General features: G+C 41.4%; 1 protein-coding gene across 1 annotated transcript in view; it reads left to right on the top strand.

The window, feature by feature from the left end:
- Positions 1 to 276: 276 nt before the first annotated feature.
- Positions 277 to 17,158, top strand: part of LOC102375295 — a 68,566-nt gene continuing 51,684 nt past the window's right edge. Inside the window, exons 1-5 of the mRNA XM_025206505.1 lie at positions 277 to 581; positions 7,008 to 7,069; positions 11,610 to 11,732; positions 12,286 to 12,373; positions 13,149 to 13,294. Coding sequence (XP_025062290.1) covers positions 7,010 to 7,069; positions 11,610 to 11,732; positions 12,286 to 12,373; positions 13,149 to 13,294 — 417 coding nt within the window. The 5' untranslated portion in view covers positions 277 to 581; positions 7,008 to 7,009. The remainder of the gene's footprint in view (positions 582 to 7,007; positions 7,070 to 11,609; positions 11,733 to 12,285; positions 12,374 to 13,148; positions 13,295 to 17,158) is intronic.

Genomic DNA, 17,158 nt, shown 5'->3' on the forward strand with positions numbered 1-17,158 from the left:
GTCCAGCAAATTCAGGTATATAACCTTTCCAAGGAAGAGACAGAGAGACTCTTAGTTATGCTACTGTGGTTTTGGCAAAAAAACCCCAAACCAACAACCACCCACTTTGTTGACCATCTAAATTGATTTGTCCTGTTGCCAATCAAGATAAGAGCAATTAAGCCTTCCGCGTAATCTCATGTTTCAGTTCTCAGTAAGCAGGTTTTGTGACTCGAGTTATTAGAGTTCTTATTGGGTGGGAAATTAGCTTGTAATGAACAATGCATTTTCAAAAGAAAACAAAACACAACAGTACAGATTAAATTTGAAGGAAAAGATATCTTACATCTGCCAAGATATGCAATAGCAGCAAGTACACATTCAACACAAGCAACCAACCCAATTTTGGAAGAATTCATGACAAATCAAGCTATCTAGCCAGTCACAATCAGAATGTGATAATACCTGGTTGTGACATTGAATCACTCTGTCAAACCAGGAAGCAGGTGAGCTATATATCATACTCCAGTAAAGAAACCAATTCACTTCCACAAGCATCTGAAAGACGCAGAAGATATCTCCTACATTCCAGAAAAGCAAAGGTAATGATTATATGCATTCATTTGTTTCTTTACATATGGTGACTTATTTGGGAATCTGCTATTTATTGAACTAGCAGGACAATTACTAAAATATACTGTCCTGATGGTATTTATGGAATGGAGCTCACATAGTGAAACAGCACAGAGACATGGAAAGAAATAAGATACGTATTGCAATTTAAATTCCCAGGAGGTATAACAGTAGGACTTCCTCAGTAGGTGTAAGCATCTTACGATCATGCAATGTCACCAGCCAGCATTGGGAACCCAGTGATGACTTTGCAGCTCTCATAAAACATGAACAAAATGCATGATAAATTTTCCTTAGTTTATTTCAGAATTAATATTGTCACCCTCTTGAGCAAGCTTTCTCAGCCGTATTATTTTCACAAATGAGCTGTGTAAAATTTCAACAATTTCAGGTTGTTTTCATATGAAGCTTGCCAAATAATTTGTTTTGGATGCAAAAGTCAGGAGTATGTGAAAAGAGCTCATGGCTGCTTCTAGGACAGCTGCACATGTTGCTCTGCACCTTACAATTTAAATGTTTTTTTTCAACAAAATACGAATATATCACTGCTTGATATATCTGTGGGCAGCTTAAAACTTACCAAAAAGCCCAATTAATTTCCCAATTCAAATTGAATGGGGAAAATCATGTTTAAAGTCACTAAGTGCTTCTTTTTCAGGTATAATATAAAGAAAGTCATTACATCTGAAAAGAGAAAGGAAACTGTAGGGCCTTGTTACACATTAGGCTGTGATCTGCACAAAAGTTGATGGGAGTTAGTGCTAGCTTGAGTTCTGGAGCAGTCACACCCTTAGCCTAGAAATGGTCTCTGCTCTCCCCCTCTTGCACAGCTGTGACTTGCCGCTAGAGGCCTGGTGAGCAGGGGCAGGACTAGGAGCTGGAGCTGCAAGTTTGCACTAGAGGGTTGGTAAGCCAGAGAAGGCTACTATCCCTGCTCCAGGGGTGGGTGTGTGAGAGATCCTGAGATACTGGAGAGCTTCATCAGGGTGGCACATCTGTTGGGAGTGGCTGCATCCTCATGGAGCAGGAGCTGGGTGGTACAGATCAGAGATAATCCTGCCCTGGAGTGGCGTAACTTTGAGCTGCATAATGAGTGCTTAAACCACTTTAAGATGTTACTGTGTGGACAATTCAGGGGTTAAGAGCTCCAGGAGCTGCCCAAAATTACTGTGTAACAACGCTCTTAGAAAAAAAAAAAGAGTGAGTAGGAAGTTTATAGTAAGTAGTACAAACCCATTAGTGTGCATTACCTGGAAACAAAGTGTATCTAGAGATCAGAATTCGACTAAGGAACAGTTATATATTTGAGAACCGTGGACCAAATACTTAGGTAGTATATGTAGATAAAGTTGTATTGACTGTAGTGGAGCTTCACCAGTTCAAACTAGTTGAATACATAGTTCATTGTAATACATAGTTCATTCACCAGTTGAATACATAGTTCATAGTCTGCCATGCACTCGCAAAAGACACAGCTGCTAGTTATACTGCATGAATTTATATGTGTCTGAATTCTTTCTCTGTAAAATACTTTTGGGTCTGTCTTTGAAAAAAAAAATAGAGGGCTAAACTATTCATTCATTAGGTTGTCAACTTTCTTAGGAGTTCAAAGACCTACCTTGTGCATTAACTGGCAGGAAGCATTTTATTTACCCTAAGAGTAGAACAGGCAGGAATTATGATGGCAGGACACAGAATAGACCTAATCTTTAGCCAATTCTAATGCACGTAGCACCAGTTGGGCATTGGAAATTGCCAGTTGCGTTCAGTGAGGTATACACAATGTTGTAAGGAGCATGGACCCTGCTTCATCAGCAGCAAAAATGTAGTCTCTTCTTCTCCTCTCTTGCCAATCAACCTGATCTCTTTGAAAATGACTTATGTAAACTCCTTCTTAGTGGGTAGCTATACAGAGTCACTGATGCATAACAAGCAAATGTCAGCAAACTCTATGACCATTTACCTAGGAATAAATTAAAATGAGCACTCTCCTCCTGTCTTTCAAAATCAAACATAAACCTAAGCTAATAATTGCCAACAGAACTCAATTCCAGCCCAGGTATGTGTCCAAGGCAGTTAAACCAGATACTGACAGCCAAAATCTATAAGCTCATGCAAACCACCATGGCAAGATGAGAGGATCCTAATATACCAAGTCCTGGGCCTTCCACAGATTAAAAAAAAAGCAAACAAAAAGCATGTATTTATCCCCTTGCATTGCTCCAAGAACTGAATAGAAATTCAAACATCTAAGGCCTTGAAATGATAAGTGGAAAAAAGCCACCGCAGACTCAATTCAGCAGCATTCAGTTCAGTTCAAAATCAGGAGAAGCATTACCCACACCTCCCTCTGGGAAGGTATAGACATACACCTCTTACTTTCCAGAACAATGCCATAGCTACTAGGGCTGTGCAAAGCTTCAGTCCCTGATTCAATTTGGCGGAGATTCAGCCCAGTTCAGTGGCCAAATTGATTTTGAGAGATTTGGAAAGATTCAGCGATTTGGACACATACACAGCTTTAAATGTTTTTTCTACATACCTCAAGGTACCAGGCAACTTGTAAATGCTTGATGCTGGGGCAGGTGGAGAGTCCCGCAAGAGAGTGGGGGGCTCCCCAGCATGCTCAGCAGCAGACCCAGAAGTGGACCAGAAGCACTTCCAGTCCACTCCCGGGTTCACCGGGGAGCACGTAGGGCCCCCCATGCCACACCACACCAGTTCTGTGACTGGTGCCTTTTGGGCCTGGGGGGGGGGGGCACCCAGGGTCCCCCCACGGCTAATTGCTGAGCTGAGGGGTGCAGGAGGGCCCCTAAGTGTGCTCCCCAGCAGACCCAGAAGTGGACTGGAAGTACCTCTAGCGTACTTCTGTGTTTGTCACCGAGCATGCGGAGGCCTCCCAACGCTCCTGTGGGACACTCCATCAGCCCCAGCATTGCAGCATTCACAAGCCATGCCTAGTACCTCAAGGTATGTAGAAAAAACATTTAAAGCAGTGTTTATGTCCAAATCACTGAATTCTGAGTCGCTGAATTATGTCCAATTGCTGAACTCTCCGAAATAGCATCGAATCTTCATATTTGGATTCGGCTGAATGGAATCAGAGACAGTGATCCAAATTAATGAATCAGATTACTGTCCATGATTTGAGCTGAATCGAAATCCAAATCAAATAGGGCCCATTTCACACATTCCTTATAGCTACCAGGCTACAGGATAGGCAAGCTGAGAATGCTCTCCATACTTCCTGTTAAAACTGGGCCACTATGCAGCTAAAGCATGTGGGAATTGCTCAGCCAGGAAAAGAACAAATAAGAAAAAGCAAGCTCCAGTGTTTATAGTGCCTCCTTCTAGGAGAGGTTGGTTCTAGTCTCTGCTGCCAATGTTATTTCAGCATTTCAACAAATGATTCTGTAATGTAACATGCACAGACTGGTGGGAGTGGTGGGTCATTTAGAGCTCTAAACCTAAATGACTGTGAGTCACCTCTAAAGGTCCAGAGAGGCATTCAGGCCCTTGCTCTAACTCATGGCGCTTTACACAAAGTATCATGCCTTAGAGCCCTACCACCCACCCCCAACAGATGTTTGTCTGTTAGGTTGGAGTGGTAGTGGGTCAAGCCTGCCTCCACTGCCCCCCCTCCCCCAGCCAGCAGGATTGAGACTGCCTGCACCGCCGCTCTACCCACCCCCACTCTCACTTCTGTCCCGCTCAGTGCTGCTCACTTCCCTCTATCTGCTTTGTCCGGTCTGATTTGGAGGTGGGTAGGGGTCAAATGGATCTGCCCCTCCTCATGGGCTCAGCCCAGCTCCCCCCAAATACCTCTGTTCCACTCCTCCCTGTCCAGCTCCAGCTAGGCAGCAAACCCCAACCAGTATCTCAGAGTTCCTACCTCCTGCTACCTCCCTCTCCTCCAATATCAGCCCAACCCAATGTGTGAAATATTAACTCTAGGGAACACAAGTTCCCTAAGGCACTCTGAAACAGTGTGCCTTTATTTAACACCTCTTTTTAGGTGGCTTAGTTTTTTGCACAACTTTAAAAAATGTTCTGCAGCCATGCATATGTGTTACAGCAAGGCTGTAGAGTGCTTTAAGGGGCCAGATCACAAAAAAAAAAAAAAAAAATGTAACTTGTATAAACACCTTAAGACTCTTGTATTAATTGTACATGAATCCTAGTTGCCTGAGTCATACTGAATTGCTGTCCAGAACCAGACACCCAGAATTTAGGCTGGGTAATTCCTAAAACAAGGGTCATACTAGGCAGTTTAAGTCCTGGGCTACAAATCTAAGTTCATTTGGTGACTCCATTTATGATAGCATACTTGCCTAGATACTTTCATTTGCTGCTCAAAACCAATCTGAGTTGATCTCTTAGCTACTGAAGTTCCATCTTGGTTCTGTTAAGATTCAGGTTGGTTCTGGGCAGCACCTGATTCTCCAGAGAAGCCTAATCTTTTAGATGTGCTCCAAGTGCACCTAACTTGCACTGACAGTACTGAGTCCAGCTCAAACATGCAGCAGGCCATCTTTTACATAATTGTGAATCATGTATAGCATTGTGACCCAGGATCTAGGTCCTCTTCAGCTTGAGGGTATTGTAATTCATATTTTCCTAGTTCCTAGAAGAATAGGTACCTAGGATCCCATAGCCCTTAAGCTATGTAGGAACCCCCCCCCCCCCATCATTCTGGGGGCGGGGGGTTCCTACACACCTCCTGTTGCAGATTGGGCTTCTGTGCAGGCAAGAGTTCAAGAGTGGTGGGGCTAGAAAGAAATATGTGAGAGGGGGTATGACCCTATAGACCAGGGATGAGCATGTGCCCCTGGAAGGGTTCCAGCACTGCTACCAGGATTGCTTATGCATTTTATAAGAGTCACTGGATAAAAATAGAGATTTATGGAAGCAGAAGCCAAAACCCAGGTCTTCTCCTTCCAACTCTGCTTAGCATTTCCTCTTGGCTATTTCTACTTATCTCTGTGTTTGGATGGTCACCTTTGGTTGGACTCCTTCCAAGAGTCTGCAAATTGGTCAGCAGGGGAGCAGCAATTAACACAGACAATACTCCCCCATCACTAAAAATTTGTAACTGGGAAGAGCCCTGTGGACTGGGTAGCATGGCACTGCATGCTTGATCAAGTGCAAAGGGTGGTGCGGGGCTGATCTGGGTGAGCAGGGTGTTGCAGGGCCTGATCTCAGCTGGCAAAGCCAGACCAAAACTTTGCAGGGCCAGAGTGGGATGCACAGGGCCAGCCAGCTGTGATGCAGGCCCAAACCAGGTGCACAGGGCTGGGCAGAGGCAGTACTGGTCCAATCTAGATCTGTAGGGCCAAGCAGGGTTGCTGTGGGACCCAAATCTGGTTTCCTGGAGCCAGCTGAAGCCACATGGGACCCTATCCAAACTTGTGAAGCCAGGGAGAAGCAGTGTAGGGCCTGGTCCCAGTATGGAGAGCCATCAGAGGCAGCACAGGGCCTGATTCTGATGCCTATGGCCTGATCCAGCCTATAGACTGCCCTCCAGGCCACTCACCTGTCCCACAGGCCCAAAAGATTGAGCAACAGTAGTCTTGGCCACCAAGAAATTTAATATTCTTTAGAGGGGAGGCACAGAAAGTGAGAATCTTCCCTCCTAAACTTGCTTCTGGGAGGTTATGCACAACTCCTTGCTCATGATTGTATCTATAATCTCTGACTGGCCATAATTCTTAATTTCCCCTTATATACAAATTGCCACTTCTCTTCTTTCAGTTATAAACTAAACAAACCCTAAGGGCAAAATTCAAACTAATTTTGCACTGGCTGTAACACAGAAGCCTGGAATCATCAGCAGAAAGTCTGCTGGGAAGGCAGTTATGGTAGAACAACATGACTTTAGCTTTCCTTCCATGCTGGGATGGATGTAATGGGCAAGTACAGTCCAATAAGTGGCCTGGAAGCTGGTGTTGGCAAAGGCAAGCATTGGCTGTGCCAGTTCAGTTAATGTTTTCATCAGTTTTCCTCATCAGAAAGTTTTTTATGAACAAGAAAAAGCTATAATTGGCATCTCATAATGAAAGCTGCAAGACAAAATGGCAGCATTAATGATAGCGGTTTTCCCTCCAGGGAGTATCCTCTAGAGAACTTCCTGTGTAAAGAGAAACTGGTACCCAGAGTACATCCAGGCCAACGTGTTTAACCCTGGCCTAAAGAAAAAAATATAGTAATGTCAAGCCATATACAGAGAAGAACCATGGGACATTGTTTGTAGCAGCAAAAGAAAAAAAATGGGGATACTTTCTAACTAGCTGCTTGGAAAAAAACCATGGAAATATACCTTTGTTATAATACATGTTGAACTAAATCAAAGCTACCAATAGAATAGATAACTAAATACATTGTTCATCACTTTTCAGAGATGCTGCTGCTTGCTACATTCCTGTGCCTTGCAGCCGTGCTGCAGCAGTCTTCTGGACAGGTAGGACCCTCATTCTGTATACCTAGATTTAGTCAATGAATGCGGAACCCAAGACAAAACATTTCCTTTCAGTTTGAGTAATTTGAAGTGTAATACTAACCTTAAATGAGATCCGAATGTTATCTTCAAACTAAAAGTCATTTGTAATATAAATTATAATTATTTTTTCTCAAGAATGTGCAAACAAAACATTATAGACATACAAAAAACTAGAACTCTTGGTTTCAAAATGATACCTTTTATTAGACCAACTGGAAAATGGCAAGAAAATTGTCCTTTTCTGCAACCAAAACATTGCAATTGTTTGGATTTTTTGTTGTTGTTACAAACAAATTGGCAAACCTGGTGTGAATTAACTCGGTTTCAACCTCACCAAACCTGGATTTTTGGTAGAAAGATTTCTGGCTGACAAAGTGACACCAAATGTATTCAGCTCAGGTGGGTCAGTGAGGTTCTTCACATAACTGTCATTAAATGGTGTATCTTCTCCAAGCATCTCCTGTGTTTTTCTATTTGGAAGTCTCACCCATGAAAATGGAGCCTTTGATTTATTTAGACTTAAATAATAATGAAAAAGGAAAATGACCAAGATTCATGGATGTTGGTGACCCAACCTATAATTAAGTTCTATATATTTCCAAGAATTCATTAAAAGAATGTTTAACATCTGCAAGCAGCCTAATATAGTAAGCTGGTTTTCAGTGTTATTGTGGTTTTTACCCTATATTTTGTATAATAAAAAAAGGGACTAAATTTTCCACCTGAGTTTAATGATGGTCTTAATATTTTGGTGCCAGTTAAGTCAGGCCACAGTTAAGTCTATGCCATCAGAATGGTAATGTGTTGTTCATATGTTCCACTCAGTTTTCACCATGTAAAAAGCAATGATCAGGACAAAGAAATAGAAAACTAGGGGCTAACTGTTCTGTTCATGTAAAGGTAAAATTGACGTTTTCAAGAAGTTAAGGATGAGCAGTCAAGTCTGAATATAGACGTTGTGTTTGTATTAATATACAAAATAACTATGTTATGGAACTTCACAAGGCACAGTAGCAAACGTAAAAGGAAAAAATAAAGTTTCTGACTAAAGCTGGATGAAATTTTTTACATCGATATTTTGGGAGGAGGACAAAAATACAGATTTAGTGAAAGTGAAACATTTTCATAATTCATGTCAATTTTTCAAATTGTTTACTCGTAATAATAATCACGATACAACTTTGCAAGCTAAAAAATTAAAATGAAATATTTCAATTTTTCCTTTGGAAAAAGACTTCTAATTTTCAATTTTTCTCTAATATTATTTTTTTCTAAATAACAACCCTTAAAAAGTTCAAAATAAAAACAAAGCATGTCTTTAGATACCCAAATTATATTTTTCAAATGACTTAATCAGCTAAAACACCCAAGCGTGTTCATTTTTTTTCAGTCCAACTGGAACAAAACCCCACTTTTTTTCAAAAAATCAACTTAACTATCACTCCTACCTGGAATGTAAATAAGGTTATATCCAGTCTATATACTTGTTTTTAGCAAAGCAGGGGAATTAAGTAATAAACACATGCAAATTAGTATTTCCTGACATGTCATTTAATTATGCCAATAATATAATACTATATAATTCAATTTACTTACATATCCAAGGTTTTATTTTCAGGAAGGAAGGGAGGAAGGGATGGCTGCAGCTGACTTAAAAATACGGCTCCTACAATTAAATGACTATTGCAAAAATATATTGGATGTATTTAAAGTTGTTTGCTAAGGAGCTATTTTGAAAGTATGAATCTTAAGCACAGCAAGAACTAGGTGGTGAACCAGCTTTTTCTTGATTTATCAAGAATTTTCAATATTGTCGGATTCAACAACCACAGATTTTGCAAGGAGATTAAATCTCAGGGTGTCAGGTTAAATCTTGTGAAGCAGCTGTTGCCAGTCGCTGGCAGAAAGTGGATACTGGGCTAGGTAGACCTTGAGTCTAGTCTATTAAGACACTTCCTATATTATCACGCTTTCTCACTAGAGTTTCCTAAAGTAGTTATAAAAGCTACAATTTAGAGATGATTCCTAGCTGACAAGAGTTGGGAGTTGGGAGATGATGAATTACTTACAGGAAATAAATGAGAAAAAAGGGGACTGCAAAGGCTCACTTACTGCTCCACAATAAAAATTGTTGTTCCTGTATATCTGTATATCATTAATGAACGTGATAATCACTATACACAAGACCAATAAAATCAATATAAATACCTCATTTATTTTAAACAGAGAAACTAGACTGTACTTACATTATGTAGGATGTCCCTGCATTTCCTCCCTATTGACTTCCTTAAAACTGCAAGGAATCTATACAGATTATGTAGGAGGTGTAGTGATCACCAGGTTGAATAAATGCAGGCATACAATGAATGAGAAGGAGTATACAACAACCTTTTTTTGAGAATCAGTAGTCAACCACTGCAGACCCTTGGTCTCTCTCCGACTAACTAACGTTTCCTAATTCCCAATTTCTGTAGTCTCCTAAGTAAGGGACTATCTCTGAAGTATAACTTCTATTACAACATCTTCCCTCTTAACAATAAACACCAAAATCAATTAAAACAAAATTCCATTAATATCTATCTACAGAGAGGTGACCAAGGGCATGTGTAGATAAAATGGGGGCCCTTAATAGAAGCAGTGAGTTTTTAAAAACACCGCTTCAATTTAGGGCCAAGTAAACCATGTCGTACTCACACCCGTGCACTTACCTGCTTCTCTGGTGGTGGGGAGAGGAGGGCAAGCTGCTGGCAGACTGAGCAGTCCCTGGGCTGGGGGGGCTGGTGCTTCCCTCCGCGGCAGTGTTAGCCCCCTGCCCAGGCACCACTCACCTGCAGGCACCCAGCTCAGGCAGGAAGGAAGCACTGGGCCCCCCACACAGTTCAGGCAGGTAGGCAGGCTTCAGGGAAAATAAAAAAATCACCCCTTTTTTTTCTTGGGCAGAGCCTGCCTTCCCGGGCTGCTGCCAGGCTGTCTGCATAGGCTTCCTGCATGGCCCCTAAGCTGCATGGAGCCCGGTGCTTTGCTGACTGTAGGGCTCCATGCAGGTTGGATTTTTTTTATTTATTTTTTTATAAATAAAAACAAATATTTTTCATTTCTGCTGCTTGGATGACTCCGTTTGGTGCATTGGAGGAAAGGCTGGAAGAATGAGCGTTATTTAATCTGGAGAAGGGAAGACTGAGGCAGGATTTGATAACAGTCTACAAATACTTAAAGGGCAATTATAGAGGCTAGAGATGGACTTTTCTCTGTGGCAACAAAGAACAAGGACTCAAGCTGCAGCAGGAGAGATTTAGGCTAGAGATTAGGAGGAATGTCCTGACTATGAGGGCAGTCAAGCATTTGAACAGACTATCTAAAGAAGCCATTTAGCTGGGATGGTATAGTCAGGGATGATCCGGCTTTGGACAGCGGGCTGGATTAGATGACCTGGTGAGATCTCTTTCAGCTCTCCTTTCATATGAACCTACATTTTAGTAACCATATAAGCAATGAGAGAAATGACAAACACATTTATAGTGCAACTGTCAAGAAAGACAAATTAGAGATACAGAACCCTCCCCTCCCCCCGCCAACTTTAAAATTTGATCAGTGATCCTCAGTTAGGGTTCTGTGGCCCTTTGGGGTACCAAGAGATCCCTTGAAAAGCGCCATGAGTTGCGGGGAGATAAGCAGATAGCCACAGGCTTCAACATGTTGCTTTCTGCCTGATCCCACACCCTCACTGCCCAATCTCTCTCAAGGAAGTAAGCACTGTGATATACAAATTCACTTTTGAAAAGGGGTGCCACTCAATTTAGAAATGTTATGGAGGCGTGACTTGAGTCCAGTGAGGAGTGCCTCAGGTTCAAAAAGGGTGACAACAACTGTCTTAGATGAGCAGAACGTGTGCAAACAAGGAATTATAATGAAAAATGTTTTGACCTTACCTCTAACATGCCAACCCCTCCCCCCCCCTTTTTTTTGCCTGTATTTTCACAGAAGTGAAAGGAGTTATTCATAATTCAGAGCAAAAATGTCCTAAAAGTGTAAAAGGTACAATAAAGATTTCTAAACAGAGGCTTAAAAGTGGCATTCCTACACACAGCACTAGCTTTTGTTTTCTGTTTGTGAATATCCTGGTGCAAAAGATACTTGTCCGTGATGGGGATGCTAAAGTACATTGATAACAACAGCAGTAACAATTGCAAGGAAAGTAAATTCAGTGTAGTAGACTTTCCAAGATCTGGTGTAATAAGTCCATAATGGCTATAAGCAACAATAACAACAGCGACACTAATAATATACAGAAACATATGCAGACAGAAAGATTCTCATAAAAATAAGTCTGACTCTTCATAAATTAATTATGTTTATAAAGCCACACATATAAGGATCATTTCCTAAGTTCCCATGTAGATTATTTTAGAATCCTACCATCAAACAACAACCTTAATAATAATAATAATACCAATAATAATAACAATAATAAAAAAAATAAGAATGATTTCTTTCAATTTAGGAACCTGCGGAAGGTTATAATGATCTGTCAACTGACAAGATAGATCAGCAAAATTCCATTGTGGAGAAACACAACACCCTCCGGAGACAAGTGAACCCCCCTGCTAGCAACATGCTGAAGATGGTAAGATACATTTTGCAGTGCAATTTGTTAAAAAAATACAGACCCTGTCAGTGATATTAGCAGACCTGCAATGTCCTAGTATTTCACTGTTGTAGAGAACTCTCAATAAGAATCATTTCAAATGAAAGGAACCCTCTAATGCCAGGGACAGAAATTACACATAAAATGATGTAAGTGATGAGAAATCGGCTCAAATCTGTAACACAACAGAAGTTCGCTATACATAAACTGCTTTCAAAATAGCCAAAACTGGTTTAAGGTGCAGTATCAGACATAACTGATTTAGGTTAAATCTGTTTATTGAATTTCTGTCCCAGATCCCCTGCTTGTCAGTTCAATCTATGCAATTTAGACTTACCTGTGAAGATTAAATTGACTCAGCCTCAGGCTTTTTGACCGACTGTACTTAGTCTAAATGCAAGAGAAGGAGCTTTCAAGAGGCTTTTTTAAAGACTGGATGTGTGATTTCCAAGTGTAGATTATGCTGTATATTCTTCACTATAGATTTCTAGTACTAAGCAACTGAATGGCTAATATTTTTCCTTTCATTAAGAAATGGAGTTCTGCAGCACAAGCAAATGCTAAACTTTGGGCAGATGCATGTAACTTATCTCACAGTCTTGAAAGCTATAGAACAACCGGTAAGTAAAAATATCTATATAAATAAATAATGCATTGTTCAGGTACTTACATGAACAATTTTCAAACAGCATAACCCCTTTCATATTTAGTGGGTAATAGTATCTTACTGAAAGAACAGAATAGACTCTGCTGTAGTATAATGTACTTATATATTCTGTTGTAAGACTTCATAATATTTAGTTAGGCTTCTTTTAATCAGATAGAACTTGAGCATTAAACAATCACAAACCACTACAAAGAAATGTTCATGGAATACTTTTGCAGTTTTTTCCATAATAAAGCTAGTCAAAATGTTTCAACTTTTGGAAAAAAATGGGGAAAGAAATGTTTTAAAAGTCTTTACTTCTACTTCTATTTCTTCCAACACTCCCTTCTTTCCCCTTCTCCCCACCCCCCTCCCACCCCAACCAGCATCATTATATTAAAAAATACTAGAGGGGAAAGTTAGGCCCTTTTCACTTTCACAGAAATTAGTCCCAGTCAAAGAATCTCTGCAAGAAGGACTATATTTCTCATATTTTTCATAAGAAAGACCAGGGTGAATGAACACATACCTGAAATCTGGGTTCAATTTATGGAAGAACCAGATTTCCTGGGGTGAGTATAAAACTCTTCCAAACAGAATGGGCAATGATCCAGGATACAATGTCGTAGAGCATATCTATGTTGTGGGTCTGGTTTCTCTGGACAAAGGTTCTTGTCAAATGCATGTTCCTTGCATTTTCTCAAGCCATTTTCTCCAGGGTTTTTGAATGGTTTCCCCTTCATTTTCAGATACAGTCTGTGGTGAAAATCTCTACATGTCAAGTGCCCCAAATACATGGTCAGATGCCATTCAGTACTGGTATGATGAAAGGAAAGACTTTGTGTATGGCAGTGGGCCAAAAAGTCCAGGCGACGTGGTAGGCCATTATACTCAGGTAGGAGACATACAGGTTATTACACCCTGATCTGTACTGATACAGCCGTACAATGTCACTAAGAGTTTGAGCTCATCATTGTCATTGATTCTTCTACTTAGGTGCTGCAACATCTAAAACTTAAGCGCCTTAGAAAACTTAGGCATAAACATATATCTGAATTCTTGTCTCTCCCTGGAGCTTAGGTGCTTGACTCCTAGCTGTATATTAGTCACTCCTGTCATCTCAAAACCCAGATCACTCAGAAGGGAGGTATCTGACATACCCTGGCAGCAGGAACAAGTTCAGTACATAACATCCACAGATGTTCTTTCTCAAACAAGTGTGATAATGATGCCCACATTTTTTCACAATAACCTAAGGGTTAAAGCACCAGTCCAGGAGATAGGAAATCTGGGTACTAAACTTTGCTTAACCTGAGAGAATCCTTAACCACCTTTCCCACATCTTCAAATACTTCCCTAACCACTAAGCTGTAGAAGAGTTGGAAATTGAGTAACTGGGCATATAATAATATAAGCATCATAAAGCCATGAAGAAGAACTAGAAAGAGTCATTTGCAAATCAAAGGGAATGATTCTTCCTCTCTGTTCACCTGGAGTACCGGGTCTAGTTTTGGGCCTCACACTTCAATAAGGACGTAGGCAGTTTGGAAAGAGTCCAGTGTAGAGAACCAAAAATAATTAGAGACCTGGGAGACAAGATAAGCTGAGGATAAGATGAAACAATTAGGCTTACGTAGTCTAGAGAAAAGAAGACTGAGGTAGGATTTGATAATAGCCTGCAAAAGGCAATTACGGAGAGGATAGAGATGAACTTTTCTCCGTGGCAATAGGGGACAGGACTAGGAGCAATGATCTCAAGGTTCAACAGGGGAAATTTAGGTTGGAGATTATGAAGAGCTTTCAGACCATAAGGGTGGTTAAGCATTGGAACAGGCTACCTGGAGCAACTGTGGACTCTCTATCCTTCGAAGATTTCAAGATTAGGTTGGACAGATAATTGGTTAGGATGGATCCTGCTTTGAGGAAGGGCAGGGCTAGATGGCCATGTGAGGCCCCTTCCAGCTGTGATTTCATAGTATCCTATGATCCTCTGATTCTTATGCCTAGTAGTTAGAGCACTCCCATTAGAGCAAGGGAGTCCTCATGAGTTCTGTGCAGGTAGAGCTACTTGTGCATTAGACCTGGTCTCTGGACACCTAAACAATTAAGGATGTTGTCAGACTTCAGGCACCACTCTGGACCATAGCAGAGCTTATACAGAAGTTGGGTCTGGACCACTCGTGAGCATGCTCAGAAGTCTAAGCACTTAGGGAAATTTTCAGGCCCAAATGGAGGTGCCTACAGTTTCATGCTTGCTGGAGAAAAGTTACTCTGGAATCTTTCCAGTTGCTTAAATGCTCAAATTCTGTTCATGTCCCATTTAGGTACCTACAAGAACAACTTGTATCTGCCTTAAATAACTATTAGATTAAAGGGAAGAACCAACCATGTTTTCTTTAAAAGGAACAAACACTAAGGAGAGAGAAGCAGCATTCCAGAACAGAGATCTGAAGATAAAAACATTCAAAATAGCGGCATTAAAATATATAAGAAAGAAATGTCAAAAACCATGCCACACTTGCTCAACATAAGTTCCAGTACCCCAAAGTTAATAGTGGGGTCCTCATAATTTGGCTTGTTTAAAACTGGGTTGTAACAATCCTATTTAAATGGTAGGGGACAATTCTGCACTGACAGAAGGATGGCACAGATAATTTATAAAATCTTTTCTCACGAAAGTAATGTGCAGTTACCAAAGCCTAAGTGGCTAAGGTCACTTTGATTTAGCTTGCCTTCAGTGAGTCCATCAGGTATCCACATACACAATTACATCTGTAAGCTAAAAAACACAATTTCTCATATAGCATAGGAAGGGAAAAAGTGAGAAAGAAACATTGTTATTTCTCTTTTTAGTGCTTCAGAGGTCAAGTATTATGCAAACAGGAGTCCTACAAACACTGGGAGAGAGCAAGTTCTATAAGCTGGCTTCTGAATTAGTATTTCATGAGACACATGGACCATTTTGAACATTTATTCTGACCATCCTCACAGGAGATAACATTTTACTTTGTGATTGTATCGTGTTCAACAACTTGTGTTCGAACCAGAGCACATTTTCGGAAAAACATCCAGGGCTGTTTTAAAGTATCCACAAGATATAAAACAGGGAAGGCAAAATGCGGCCCATGGGCTGGCTGCAGCTCTCCAGGCCATTTAATCTTTCCCACAGGCCCCTAAAAAAATTAGAAAGTAAATCTTTATCTGCCCCTGGCTGCCTGTCTTGTGGCCCTTGATGGCTTGCCAGCAGCCCTGGCACGCGGGTCGGGGAATGCGGGCTAGAATTAGGCATGGACTCGTAGTGGTTGATTAAAGATTATTTTACTTACACCGTAGATGGTCGCGGTGCAGGCAGGAAAACTTGCTTGCGTTGCAGTTACAGATAGGAAAGAAGAGAGGACAAGAGTTCTAACCGTGAACTCTAGTCCAAAGCCGGCTGAAAGCTCTAAAATCACGGGCCCGTCGAATCAACCAGAGAAAACAACTCAGAGAAGAGCTCTGGATACCACGATGAGAGTCCAAAAGGTGACTCTCCACGAAAAGCGCTGGGAAGGTTACGTCGAGGGATTAGGCGGTGACGGGGAAAGGCTAGAGGTTGATCAGGCCCCTGTATCCTTCTCTAAGGCACTTTGGGTCTGTTAAACTCCACCGCACTCTTAGAGTTCTCCACGAGATGGATGTGGAGTCCCCCTGAACGAGGTCCTCCCCGGAGATCTCCAACTCAGGCGGAAACCGCTCAAGCCTCTTATACGGCTAGCAAGCCAATCACTAGACGCCCCGTGGGAATAATTTAGAAGACGCCAATTTGCATGCGAGTGGCGGAAACTCCTTTGCACCGGGGTTTTCTCTTTGCAACTGAGAAATGCACCCTGCAAAGAAAGCTCCTCGTGGTGGGAAATAATTCTGCAGTGCCGAAGCACACACAAAATCACACCATTGGGTTGTGACATCCCCCCTTGCTCAAGGCACAGCTGAATTATATCGCACACTCGTCATATGGGTCGCCAGTAGCTTTTATCACGGGTCGTTGAACTAAACGGGTAAACACAAAATCAGCTAACATAAGAAGTTCGTCCTCCAGGGATCAAATTAAATAATAGCCGGCACAAATACATACACACATAACCAGATTCATAACAAAAAACTGAACGATCAGGGCTTCAGTGGGCGTCAAGGTGAAGTCACGCGTCAAGCCATCACTTCCTCGGTGATGTTGTCCTTCTTGGGGCTTCTCTCCACCACGCACTCTGAGTTCCGGATCTGTGAAAAGAATTATCTTAAAACAGTTATTTAACTAATATTTACAAAAATCACATGGAATCACACTATCATTTCTAAAACATGTAATACAGGTGTTTGTATGCTCAACTAGATGAAATCGTCGAGGATTCGTCATCTGGATCTTCCAGATAATGAAAACCTAACTCATAGGCCAGTTCCCACTGACCTGCGTCCCCTAAAATCCGAAGTTGCCGCTTATTGAGTCCAGAACGCTGTAGGAGAAATCCAAACATGTATCGCCCCTCTGGTGTTCTCTGTGGCAATGGTGGAAGGTCGGATTCGTGGTGTCTTGCGCCATTAGCCTCGGTCGGGTGTCGACGTTCCCGATCACTAGATATTCTTGGCTCCATCAGGATATGCAGTCGTGACAACTGACAAAGGAGGTTACTTACGGGTTGGTTCACCATTGGGTTAAGCAGAATCCGAAGGACAGCGATGTTCTTTCACCCATAAACCTCAAGACAACTATCTATGCTGTGAA

The sequence above is a fragment of the Alligator sinensis genome, unplaced genomic scaffold, assembly GCF_000455745.1.
Source record: "Alligator sinensis unplaced genomic scaffold, ASM45574v1 scaffold293_1, whole genome shotgun sequence".
NCBI classification, from domain to species: domain Eukaryota; kingdom Metazoa; phylum Chordata; order Crocodylia; family Alligatoridae; genus Alligator; species Alligator sinensis.